This window comes from Dermacentor silvarum, chromosome 8, assembly GCF_013339745.2.
Source record: "Dermacentor silvarum isolate Dsil-2018 chromosome 8, BIME_Dsil_1.4, whole genome shotgun sequence".
Lineage (NCBI taxonomy): Eukaryota > Metazoa > Arthropoda > Arachnida > Ixodida > Ixodidae > Dermacentor > Dermacentor silvarum.
The window spans coordinates 173,167,053-173,181,248 of NC_051161.1; the positions used below are offsets into that span (position 1 = coordinate 173,167,053).

The 14,196-nt window shown below is 50.3% G+C and overlaps 1 protein-coding gene across 1 annotated transcript in view; it reads left to right on the forward strand.

The window, feature by feature from the left end:
• The window catches only part of LOC119462586 (protein 5NUC), a 581,486-nt gene that overhangs the window by 287,603 nt on the left and 279,687 nt on the right, over positions 1-14,196 (forward strand). Inside the window, exon 5 of the mRNA XM_037723919.2 lies at positions 4,644-4,841. Within this exon, the coding sequence (XP_037579847.1) occupies positions 4,644-4,841 (198 nt within the window). The remainder of the gene's footprint in view (positions 1-4,643; positions 4,842-14,196) is intronic.

Genomic DNA, 14,196 nt, shown 5'->3' on the forward strand with positions numbered 1-14,196 from the left:
TTAACTACGCATGTAGGGAAGATATTCTTGCGCGAACATTTTGGCAGGTACACTCGGCGACAAAATATTGCGGGGCACGCGAGCGCGTGGCGAAACGGTCCTCCTCGCCTACTGGCGCCGCACCCCTGGTGTCGAGACCGACGCTTGCGCGCATGCGCGTCCCTCCGTTACTGCAAGCGTGCATGTTTCTGCGCTTCTTCCTTGTGCGCCGGCGATATCCGAGTGCAGCCGCGAGGGGCCCCACTTGCGATCGGCGCTGTGGCGGCTTCGACGGGCAAAAGTAAATAAAGCGTGAGCTGGCGCGCGCCACACCGGTCGCTTTTTGTCGAGTCACGAGCGCGAATGCATATCGCCGGTCGCGAACGCAACAAGTCTTTTTTATTGCGATAGCAATTATATGGACACTTCAACCGGATTTCTGCCGTCGGCGTCGTCGTCGCCGTCGCCGTCAGGTTCCCTATAGATAAAATCTTCGCCGCGCGCCGTATGCCCGAGCGGAAGCGTGCGGGGACGCGCGCTATCACGGAGAGCGAACGCACTCCATCTCCCACGCGCAAGCAAGGAAGCGGGAAGCCAGCGCCGGAGGGAGCTGGCGGGGGGGGGGGGGGGGCGCACTTCTACTCTGCCAACAACCGCGCTCGTCGCTCGCTCGCACCGTCGCTTATCCCCACACGGCTCTGACCTTTATGCGCCGTGCATTCGCCGCTCAGTTTCCGTTGAAGCGATAGACCGCACGTACCTTCGCCCGCTGCCTGGTGCCAGCGTTTTGACAGTCGTTGTCTGCAGTCATTCAGTGTGATCTATGCGTGTTTGTTTGTGCGCGCTCACACCACGCTTGTTCATTCAGTTAGTAATAGTCGGGCCACATTTTCCAACGCACGCTACACATGCAATGCTGCCCGGATCGGCAGTGCAGCGCTACAGGTGTGTCCCTTCGCACGCGCTGCCCACGGGAAGCGCTTCTCATCAACACCACCGTTTCACACGCGCCTTCTCGTGGTCACCGAGTCTCTCTTCATGTCGGTCTACTTACGGCGCAGCACACCTGCTTACTTAATCGGCTCATGTTTACTACAATTCATATTGCTACCAAAGCCGCTCACCTTATTTCGTATGGCATTGCTGTGTTGCTATCGCATTCATTGCTTCGCCCTTAGGGCGAAACTGTGACATTTTTTTCTGCACTGCGCCTTTTCGTGGTCAATGATCGTTCCTTATTTTTTTTCACGAACGAGACGTTCTCCCACCGAAGAGCGAGGCACAAAGACGCTCTATTGAAAGAACCAGGCAAGATAAAAGGAACTTTTTATTTCCGTTATATCAACGAAGTTTTGCCCGTCGAAGCTGCCACAGCGCCAATCGCAAGATATCCGCGGCTGCACTCGGATATCGCCGGCGCGCAAGGAAGAAGCGCAGAAACATGCACGCTTGCAGTAACGGAAGGACGCGCATGCGCGCAAGCGTTGGTCTCGACACCAGGGGTGCGGCGCCAGTAGGCGAGGAGGAACGTTTCGCCACGCGTGCCCCGCAATATTTTGTCGCCAGTGTACCTTCTCTTTCGCGACATTTCGCGTAACTGGCGCTGGACGCGTTCGAGCGACAGCGTTCCTGGCATGCCACAAACGCAGGCAGGCAGACAGGAGCCGTGTCTGTGTTGGGCGAAGCGAGCGCGCACCTGCGCCGGCGGTTACTTGGCAACGCAAGGTGACATCATCGCTACTGCTTCGGTGTATTCGTGGCTAGGCAACGCTGGCGGCATCGGCAGCAGCTCTGCGCGTTGCCTCGTTGGTGCTGCTACAATTTGTTTCTCTATCTCGCTCTCATTTTCTCTTTCCCTCTCCCGAGCATTGCGCGCGCTGCGAGCATGCTCTCCTTCCCTCTCCTTAACGTCCCATGTCAAGGCAACATGTGCACGGCACAGAGAGGAGGCAAGGCACACGCCGCTCCGCGAGGTGGTTGCTAGGCAACGCAGTGACGTCATAGCTCGGCGAGGCTTTGCGACAGCAGGCGTCACTTTTTACGGTTAGCTAGTACAGCTTCGCTGTTAAAAAAGGAGCAGAGCCGGCCATGTAATGCCTGAGGGATAACCGGTGGACCATTAGAGTTGATAAATTTAATGGACACTAAAATTTCGCCTTTTTTGATTTTCAGCTGCTGTCTGATGATGATGAAATAAACTTTAATTTTCGAGACAGTGTTCCCGAGCGTTTCAGCTGCTGTCTAAAGCCACTTTTTTGTTCTTTAAGGTGTTTTCTGATTTTTCCGGTATTAGAATAACACGATTCACTTGTCAGCAGTGTGCTTGTCCTATAGTTATTTGTGCCTCGTCGTGAGCAACTTTCGACGCAAGCCGAAGGTTGCTTACGACAGGCACCGAAGCATTGGAGAGATAGCACTTCCAACTAAAACGGTCTAATATGTCAATTTCTTGATGAGTGAAGAACACGGCTATGACACGCAAGCAACTAACATGATGTGACGGAAGGCGAGCGAAGGACAGTTACAAAAATATCACAGTTTCGCCCTAAGGGCGAAGCAATGAATGCGATAGCGACACAGCAATGTCATACGAAGTAAGGTGAGCGGCTTTGGTATCAATATGAATTGTAGTAAACATGAGTTGATTAAGTTAGCAGGTGTGCTGCGGCGTAAGTAGACCGACATGAAGAGAGACTCGATGACCACGAGAAGGCGCGTGTGAAACGGTGGTGTTGATGAGAAGCGCTTCCCGTGGGCAGCGCGTGCGAAGGGACACACCTGTAGCGCTGCACTGCCGACCCGGGCAGCATTGCATGTGTAGCGTGCGTTGTAAAATGTGGCCCGACTATTACTAACTGATTGAACAAGCGTGGTGTGAGCGCGCACAAACAAACATGAATAGATCACACTGAATGACTGCAGACAACGACTGTCAAAACGCTGGCAGCAAGCGCATATACGCCGCAGCGGGCGAAGGTACGTGCGGTCTATCGCTTCAACGGAAACTGAGCGGCGAATGCACAGCGCATGAAGGTCAGAGCCGTGTGGAGATAAGAGACGGTGCGGGCGAGCGACCCGCACGGTTGTTGGCAGAGTAGAAGTGCGCCCCCCCCCCCGCTCCTTCCGGCGCTCGCTTCCATCTTCCTTGCTTGCGCGTGGGAGATTGAGTGCGTTCGCTCTCCGTGACAGCGTGCGTGCCCGCACGCTTCCGCTCGGGCATACGGCGCGCGGCGAAGATTTTATCTATACGGAACCTCACGGCGACGACGACGGCGATGCCGACGGCAGAAATCCGGTGGAAGTGTCCATATAATTGCTATCGCAATAATAATTTCCACAGCACAAAATCCGAGGTAAGCACTTCTACGAGTTTGAACGTCGCTTGGCGCGTTTTGGTTTGGCATTATCACGGTGGGACTTAACCGAGGCGCATTTAAAACGCAGACGAGAGATAGCGCGGACAAGGAGCGCGCGGATAACACAAGCAAGCGAGCACAGCGTCGCGTCGCCCTATCTGCTGCGTCGAGGCGATGCCCTCTTCCCTTCACGCCCTTCACCACTGTGACCGAATTCGTATACACGGACTTTACTGTGACCTACTTTTGGGCGTCACTCAATCATTTCGGATTTCCCGCGAACCGCCGGTTGCTATACCAACGGTAGATAAAACCTTCTCTGTCACGAAGTTGCGTCGTCCCGCCGATAGGTACCCGCGGCTTTCACTGGGCCGAATGACGCGCGTCGTTGCGATTTTATCTGGTCAATCGCGTCTCGCGAGTGTCCTCACCTAAAGAATGTACGCGTATATCTTACACCGTGGACCAAATTCAGCTAATTTTATCACAAAATGATTCGAGTTGAGTGTCGCAAGAGTTATCCGGCTGATTATAATGTAAAACGGCTCTGACATTGCAGCTTGGCGGGAGGCGTTGATATATCATGGCGTGTTGGTAAAGGCACTTTTCCTGAGACAATACCTTTCAACATCTTTAATTCTTATGTAATAATACTGTATTTATTTATTTAATAATACTGTCAGCCCATGAAGGGCCATTGCAGGAGTGGAAGATACGAACACATACAATAATACTGTATGACAACAAAAAGCAAGTAAATGAACAACTGCAGACGTCTCAACTGGGATGTGAATCAGTTTAAATTCTATGCACTGTGCACATTTCCCCGGAAAATATGAAACAAACAATTAACAGATACACCTTTGGCAAAGTTATGATATACATATTAGTTAGTGGCAAAAAGAATATCGTGTACACATTGTAAAAATTCTTCAATGCATGAGGCTGACATGACAGAGTCGGGGAGCGCATTCCATTCTGTAATACCTCTCGGGATAAAGCTTTAATTAAAACAGTCATTACTGACTTGAGGGGGTGTGATGTACTGGCTATGACGATGTCTGGATATTTCATTTGTCGAGATTTTCAAGTAGTTGTGTTTGTCGACAAGCAAGTGACCATTAATGATAAGGTAAATATGTTTCAGTCACTCATACCTGGTACGTAAATCTAGCGGAGGTAAGTCGGCAAGCTTACAAAGTTCAGTGGGGGATTGGCAGTAGCGATACTTTGTCTTGATTTATTTTGAAGACTTCATTTTGATCAACATACCCCGAAGAGCAAAGCATATACTATGTGCACCCGTAGGTGGTCTGGTGTCGGGTGACAAGCCTCAAGGTCCGTACCCCATAGTGGTGGATCGTGGCGCAAGCTCCCGCTGCCTGGTGGTGCAGGACTTCTACATGGGCAAGTACATGGGAAACATCTCCGTCACGTGGGATGAGCGCGGAGAAGTGGTCCGGTGGAGCGGGCAGCCAACGCTGCTGGACAGCAGCATCCCCGAAGGTGAGTGGCTAAACTATCTTTGGCGTTACCGGACACCAATGGACAAGCACATCAGAGCCCAATAAATATTTTAATCGAATGTTTTGCACATATTAGACAGTAGGCTTACAACACAGTTACAACTAAAACAAAGTCAGAAGCATGCACAATTATGTGTGGTGTGACAGATGACATTCTTCGCCGTGGATCATGTTGTTGTGGAGGCAAAATGTGGTTATAAAATCCTAAATTTCGCCAGCCCACGGATTTTTCTAACTTGCAGGACGCATATCCTACAATATACGCCGATCATATGCTAAAACACACTTCTGGAGTTTTTTATAGGTAGGCACTACTCTAGCTTTATGGCAGTCATCAGGTATGTCGCCAGACGTTAATGATACTTAAAAGTTCTGGCTATGAAGGGTATATCGTTTCAGAAATTGCGTAAGGAAGGGCGTTCAAGTGAGAACTCTTTTTAAAGGTCAATTTACACAGAATTTTCTGTCGTGTTCCGGGGCTTCCGTGAACGAAGAAGCAGACTGTACTTGAAACATGCTTTTTGCATGGCGGCAACGGTGGCAGAATGACAGCCAATGAGTACAAAGGACAAAAATGCCCACCCAACCTTGCAGCCAGCGATAGTAGGCGAGGGTGATGTGATCGCGATATGGGCCGCGTGACAGCAAGGGAACGCTATCACGCAAGTGCACGTACGTGTACAGATATGCGACATGTTCAGAACGCCTTCTACCGATATTGTTGTTTCATCTCTGAAACACTGGGCGAAGTTGTTCAAGTCGTGTCACAAGCTTTATGAAATGCACTTTGTAAGTATCGATTGAAGCATTCGGCTATCCCTTCATCTGTCACTGGTTCTCCTTCAAGCCTAATAGCTTTTATGCAGTCCTCGTGGTTAGAATGAAAACGTCAGAACTTTTGTCGGTCTTTCCTATAATATAACCAGGGAGCGCGCAAATAAAATATCAACCCGTTGTAGCACTAAGTTTAGAGGCTAGATAATGCTTTAGTTGACAAAAAGGTTGCTGATAAGGGTTGCACTAGCGGGTAATTCACCCGTGTGTCGTCTCTCTGAGTCCTTGGCCTTCGCGCCGTACGTGGTTTAATTATGAAATAGTTGCGTTCCGGTTTCAAGCTGCCGTCTGAGGCTAATTCTAAGGTTAGGTACTAATTCCAGTACTTGTTGTTGGGCTAGTTGATGCATAAAAAAATAATGATAAATTTAGTGCTAAAACACGATTACTCGGAGGAAATGACATAAAACGAATGAGCGCCTTTCTGTCTTTATGTCCTCCTGTCGTGTTTTTGGCTCTAAATTCATTTTTAAGAACTGTAAAAGCGCAGGGGAAACACGGACGAAAAAGGCGCGCACGCACGCACTCACTCACTCACTCGCACGCGCGCGCGCACACACACACACACACACACACACACACACACACACACACACACACACACACACACACACACGCACACACACACACACGCACGCACGCACGCACGCACGCACGCACGCACGCACACACACACACACACACACACACACACACACACACACACACACACACACACACACACACACACACACACACACACACACACACACACACACACACACACACACACACACACACACACACACACACACACACACACAATGCGCTACTTGTAACAATTCATTTATGATTCCGACGCTACTTCTCACAGCGAAGCTGCTTAAGCTAGCCGTAAAAAGTATGGTTCCAGTGTACTCACTACAGTATGGTGTTTCCAGTGTCGGTTCACTATACGGTAGTGCACCCACTTTCACAAATTCACTACCTCACCTTTTTCCCCACTTTGCTCAAAGACAGAGGCAGCGCCACCTTTGAGAGTCTGGAAACGCAAGAATGTATGTTAACCTCGGAGCCAACCGGCGTTTTTTTTTTTTTCGCTCGCTAGGTGGCGTCACATTAATATAAACTATGTACTGTAAAAGTAGCAGCTTTTGCTTTCGTTTCAGTATAAAAGCAAGAAAATCAGTAGGTTCAAGCGCTTTATCACTGAATCAGCAGAAAATTAAAAAAAATCAGTAGATCTACTGATAAATCAGCAGCCGTGGCATCACTGGCCCGCGTCGGCAGCAGCTCGGAGAAACTGCGCGCAACCGGTTTCCGCCGCCGCGCCGAGATCTGCGCATGCGCCGTTATAACGATTGGACCTGCGCATGCACTAGCCTTGAGGCAACAGCTATGTAAGCGTGTGCGCGGCGGCGCTCACTCGGCAGAAGCCATGGGACGCCCAAAGATAGTTCGTACTCCTTAAGAAGTGGTCGCGTTTCGCGATAAATTCCGGGAAATGCTGGGGATGACTTGGTAGTGCTTAGCCTAGCCCAAAAGCCCGGACTAGCTAGGTGCCCATCAGCTCCACTGTCCATTCACTACCTCACCTTTTCCCCCACTTTGCTCAAAGACAGAGGCAGCGCCACCTTTGAGAGTCTGGAAACGCAAGAATGTATGTTAACCTCGGAGCCAACCGGCGTTAGCATTGCGCCTCTTTTTGTATCTTTTCATACACCACAAATCTACACGAGCGAGGCTGGCACACCCAGAAAATCAAATTCTTTTCTTGTCAGCGCGATAGACGGCATGCTTACGCACAATACACCATATTTTCTATTTGTTTCTATAATCTCTCTTGTAAGCAGATTCCTCTTTCGGCATTCAATTCTGCAAGTGTCAAACAACGGAACACAAAGCTTACAGTGCATCGCAAGATCGCCACCGACCAGGTTCTTGAGATTCTAACTGTGCTCGGGCAACGGATCATTAACGCAACGGCGGGTTTGCGCAACATAGCTGCGACCACATGACAACGGTAAGCAATAAATTACACATTCAGCACAATCTCAAAATTTGTTTTTATTCAATTATATAGACACTCCAAGCGGATTTCTGCCGTGGCCGTCGCCGTGAAGGTGCCTGTAAAGTCCAAGGGCCATAAAATCGTCCCCGCGCGCCGTTTGCTGCATGTGCGAGTGACAGCATGCGACGCTTAGCTGGCAATCGCAGCTCGCGCACGCAAGGGTGAGGAGCGGGAAGGAAGCGCAAGTCTTTCAGTCGCGCACAACGCTCCGGAGGGAGGGTAGGGAAGAGCCGCGCTTTACTAAAACCCCTTGATGTTAGAAAGTAGCGACACTCTCCCCCGCGCGCGCGCTTTCCTCCTCAATTGTCCTCGTATTTCTCCCCTTCACCGGGCCGGCGCGGCGCTGAACCCTCCAGTGGCTCGCTGCAGCCGCATTAGAATCAATGCGCGCGCTTGTTTATTCGGTCCTTTCAAGCGTTGTTTTGGAATTTATCCCTTGTAAAACTGTCATGACGAAAGTACGTTTCCGATAGAACGTCGTGACATTTTTTTTGAGGACGCTTCGATACATACAAGTGGAAGCGCTCCGAAAAAATGAGTACCAAGCAGTGGCTGAGCTGTTTACCTCTACGTCGCCACTTGGATAGTCCGTAACGCGGAGCGCTTATATACAATATAAGCAGTGTAGAGTATAAACTAGAATTTGGTTCACAATCTTCGCTCTTAAAATGCTCAGAGAAGGTAACCAAGAAGAAATGTGATAGTTTACTTAAAGTGAATTCGCCAAAATGAGTGGGCCAAAAGTCTTTGTACCAATGCCACTGTGCAAAATAGGTGCTGTGTTTACGAAACAGCCAACATAGAACTTTACACATGCGCCTGTATTCCGTCACTATGAAATGACGAGAAATTACATTCCATCACCTCTGGGAGTAACCTAAGTCTCTCTCTCAAAAAAACAACAACAACAACAACAAAAGGCTGATTGCTTACACGGAAACTGCTAAGACTGGCACTTGATAATTAACTTACAGACTTAAAGATGGCAAGTTTATCACAATTGAGGGAGATTATCAGAAGCGCGTGGCTTGTACTTACTGAGCATGCACGAATAATACATAATACCACTTATCTACCTATATATTGCGGTTCATGCCTTCGCAACATAAAGTACGTAAATGTTATGTACTGACGTCACATGTACATTTCATCACTTATCACCCACGCAAGCAGCGGTGGCTTTATCACGAGTTTCACTCATGCTATAAAAGGAGTGTGCGTCAATAAACCTACGTTCATTTCACCACTGGGCGTCCGACTGATTTACTACATTGGCGACGAGGCGGACCGGCCCGGCGAGGCCGCCGTTAAAGAAGGCGGGATGGCTGTCGGCAAGATCGGCGAGTATCGTCTTGGCACGGGCGCGTCTTGGGATGAGTACGTCGAGCGGTTGGAAATGTTTTGCGACGCGAACAAGATAACAACGGACGAGCAGAAAAGAGCAGTTCTGCTGAGTTGTTGCGGCGAAGCAGCGTACGGGCTCATCGTAACCCTGGTGAAGCCAGTAAGACCGACCATGGCAAGCTACGACGAAATCAAGACGGCCGTTCGCAAGCACCTGCATCCGACGCCTTCCGAGCTGCACGCAAGGTTTTTGTTCTACAGGAGAAACCAGGCGGCTGATGAATCGGTGGCAGACTACGTCACGGCTCTGCGGAAGCTAACGGAAGACTGCGGTTTTGGTGACAAGCAACTACCGCTGGACGTCATGATGCGAGATCGTTTCGTGTGCGGCATCAAGAACGAAGCAGTCCAGCAGAGACTTCTCGCCGAGCCCAACCTTACGTTCCAGGTCGCGTACGACATGGCCGTGACAGCTGAGGCTACAGCAAAGCAGCAGCGAGACATACCCAACCAGGGACGAGACGAGACGAGACAAAAGACAGCCAGGGCCTAATTCAAGCAACTCGCACGAAGCAAGACACCGCAGCGGAAGAGTCCAGTTGCTATCGCTGCAACCGTAAGCACGCTCCGCATTTATGCAGTTTTAGAAAGGCGGCATGTTTCAAGTGCAAGAAAATCGGACACATTGCGAAAGCCTGTCGTTCGAAAGACGAAGTTAGAAAGTTTCAAAGAAAAACTTCACACGAGCAGAAGAAAAAATAGAGTAAAAGCAAGGGCGCCTACGAAATGACCGAATTATTTTCCCTCTGCGAGGTGAATGAGCAAGAAGAAAAATTCATGGTTGAAGTACAGATTGAAGGGCAGAATGTACCCATGGAAATTGATTCTGGAGCATCGTGCTCAATTGTGAGTGAAGAAACGTTTCGCTCTATCGAGGGAAAGCAAAGTAAAATACCCCTTCGAGAGTCAAGCACAACGCTCGTAACCTGGTCAAAAGAGGCGTTGCCTGTAGTTGGTCGCGCAAGTGTTGTGGTGGAATTCAATGGTCGGACGGCAAAGCTGCCTTTGTTGGTAGTGAAGAGAAGCGGTAACAGTTTGCTTGGGCGGAACTGGTTTAGGCCGTTGGGCATTGGGCTGCATGGAATTCAGCAACTGAATGTTGAAGACGTCACTTCACGATTTTCTGAGGTGTTTCGCAGTGACCTTCCTGGCTTCAATGGACCGCCAGTGCACATCGAACTGAAAGACGACGCCAAACCAACGTTCCTCAAAAGTCGTACAGTTCCACTAGCACTGAAAGACGATGTGGCCAAGGAAGTGGACCGCTTGGTGCAACAAGGAGTCTGGGAACCAGTCGAGTACTCCAACTGGGCAACTCCGCTCGTGGTGGTAAGGAAAAAAGACGGAACCTTGCGTCTCTGCGGGGATTACCGTAGCACGGTAAACAAGGCAGTTAAAACCAGCGGGTATCCTTTGCCTACTGCCGCGGAAATATTGTCGACTCTCGGGTCAAGCAAGATATTTACTAAGCTCGACCTAGCTCAAGCTTATCAACAGCTTATTCTGGATGAGGTGTCGGCCGAAGTGCTCACAGTTAACACTATCAAGGGGCTACACAAGGTCAGGCGGCTACCGTTTGGAATTTCTGTCGCGCCATGGGTGTTTCAACGAGTCATCGACACGTTGTTGGCAGGCATTCCTGGCGTTAAAGCTTATCTTGATGATATCCTGATTTTCGGGCGTAACGCAGCAGAACACGCAGAAAGACTGGAGGCTGTGCTGTCGCGTTTGCAAAGAGCGCAGTTGAGAGTTAACAAGGAGAAGTGTGAATTCAACCAGACGAGCATTGAATTCTTGGGACATCGGATTGATAATACAGGGATCCACCCGAGCCAAAGCAAGACTGACGCCATCCAGCAAGCGCCAACGCCCACTAGCAAAAAGCAGCTGCAAGCCTTTTTGGGGCTACTGAACTTCTATAGCAGTTTCCTCAAGGGCAGGACCGGAGCGGCGGAACCTCTATACCGGCTCCTAGACCACGACCACGAATGGGAATGGAAAGGTGAGCACCAACGTGCTTTCGAGAAGCTGAAGAAGCTACTTAGCTCCGATGCCGTACTTGTTTCTTATGACCCCGAGCGTCCCTTGATGCTGTGCTGTGACGCATCCCCTGTAGGGGTGGGGGCGGTGCTGGCCCATAAAGCAGCTGACGGGAGGGAGCAACCCATAGCTTATGCTTCACGAACTCTAGGCGCAAGTGAGCGTAACTACGCCCAAATTGACAAGGAGGGTCTAGCAGTCGTCTTCGGGGTAAAAAAATTTCATCAGTACCTGGCTGGGCGAGAATTCATGGTGATAACAGATCACAAACCGCTTTTGGGTTTATTAAACACGGACAAGCGAGTGCCGGAAGTACTGTCACCCAGAATGCGGCGCTGGATTTTGTTGTTGTCTGCGTATAACTATCGCATCCAGTACAGGCGAGGTGAGGACAACTCCAACGCTGATGCACTCAGTCGACTGCCAGCCCCCGGGGACGAGGACGAACCACAACCGCCTGGAGACGTGCTTCTACTGGAAGCTGTCGAGTGTGCACCGTTACAGGCACCGGACATCGTCAAGCTGATTCTTGACCAGGGTGAAGGACTGGATCCTGAGTGGTTGGCCTTCGACACAACTAGACAGCACGTTTACACCATACGAGGTGAGGAAGACAGAGTTGTCGTTGCACCGGGGTTGCATACTCTGGGGGAATCGTGTGATAATTCCCGAAGCCGCAAGAGAGCGAGTGCTCCAACTACTGCATGCAAATCACCCGGGGATGAGCGCTATGAAAGCAGCAGCTAGAGGGCTCATGTGGTGGCCAAAAATGGACCACCAGATTGAAGAGTACGTACGGTACTGCCAGACATGTCAGAGCAACCGACAAAGTGACCCCAAGGCTCCCGTTCACTTTTGGGTCAAACCAGACCAACCTTGGAGTCGTCTACACATGGATTTCGCGGGCCCAGTCAAAGGAGATGTATTCCTTGTCGTGGTAGATGCGTACAGCAACTGGGCGGAGGTTGAAATCATGTCATCAATGAAAGCTGCGGCCGTCGTGACAAGCTTAAGGAAAATGTTTGCGACACATGGTGTGCCAGACGTTATCGTTTCGGATAATGGAACGGCCTTCACAAGCGCTGAGTTGCAAACTTTTTTGAAGTGTAATGGTGTGCGTACTGTTTTTACTGCACCTTATCATCCCGCCAGTAATGGCAGAGCCGAGAGGATGGTAAGAGAAGTGAAAGAAGCTTTAAAAAAGCAACGGGAAGGAACAACACAGTGCAAGATTTCGCGATTCCTGTTTAAACAGCACACGACGCCACATTCTGTCACAGGGAAATCGCCAGCAGAAATGCTGATGGGGCGAAGGTTGAGAACTGCGCTGGATCGTCTTCATCCGGACCGACAACATGCACCTGAGGTTCAACACCCAGTTACCAAGAGGTACTGTGTCGGTGACACTGTCTACTCTAAAAGCTTCACTCCAGGTCCCAGGTGGAAGGCGGCCAGAGTGGTGGCGGTCAGAGGCCCGGTGTCGTACACGGTCCAACTGGATAACGGCGAGCGCCATCACCGACATCGGAACCAACTGAGAAGCGCCTGGACGAGGTCCGAATCAGACAAAGGTACCGGGGAGGGCTGCCATGCCGAGTTGTTTCCCACGGCAACACGACCCCAGCCGCAGCCGACGGCCCCAGAAGCAACCACAAGGGCGAGCCCGAGTCAACCTGTTCAAGAGCCAAGCGCAAGACGCCCACAGCAGCAGCTGACGAACCCAGAGGCACCAGAGGCAAGCCCAAAGCATACCAACCAAGATTCGATCGCGCCTCGAAGGTCAACGCGCGTTCGACGGCCTGTCCTACGTTATGACATTAATGAATAGCCCAACGTAGCTTTGTATTCTTTGTATAACTAATCTTAGAAGGAAGGAGTGTTATGTACTGACGTCACATGTACATTTCATCGCTTATCACCCACGCAAGCAGCGGTGGCTTTATCACGAGTTTCACTCATGCTTCTTAAAGGAGTGTGCGTCAATAAACCTACGTTCATTTCACCACTGGGCGTCCGACTGATTTACTACAGTAAAGAAAAAGAAATGCTCGCAGTATTGAAACTTTGCAAAGATACAATAAGCACGCAATAATAATAAAATAGTTCCTTGGCTTCACAAGTATCAGGCGCAAGGATCACACGCACACACACACACACGCGCACATACACAAACACGCACACACACACGCACACAACTACAAAATATGAGTTACAGGCATTAACTCACAAATTACATACATTTGAAAACTAACGCACGCGCGAAAACACAAAAAGCTTTGTCACTGCTCGAAGAGTCAACAAAAATTTCAGCCGACTCACTTTAAGAAAAAAACTATATGCACAGTTATCGGTGCTCTGTATTGAACGGAACGAAGAGTCCGGCTATGCGAAGAGCATTAAAATCTCCACGCAACTTCATCCACAAATATGAGGAAAGCTGCAACATTCACCTCGCAAAGAACGGCGTGCTTAGAAGGGGCGAAATCCCTTCTCCCGATGTTATGGAGCCACTGCTTCCGACGCACGACATTCCGTTCACCTCGGGGGATATAAAATAAGGCTTGCCCTTTCTCTGACCTGCTGCTGTATTGAAACGCGCAGCAGCAAGGCATTTTCACTGAGAACGAAGCTCAGATTCCTACGAAAGGATGGAAAAACTTGGGAAACACACGTGCGGAACGGCAGGGCGACCACGACTTGGACTGCTCATGGCGAGCGGGAGAAACTAAAGGCGCGCGAAAGCAAGTTCCGCGCAGTTTTCGTGACGTCAGGGTCACCTGACGGGGTAGTCTTGCGCGCCGCAGCCATTCAGCGTGGCGGATGCGCTGCCTCCGCGAAAGAGGGGGAGAAAAGGAGGAGGTGACCGCGCCGGCGAGGGTGTTGCGGCGTGGATCAAAGGGTGTCGCTACTTTCTAACATCAAGGGGTTTTACGCTTTACTGCGGCGGCGCGCCCCCACCGGGGCCGCAACACTCCAATTACAGTACAGCGTTTGACCGCTGGCGCCA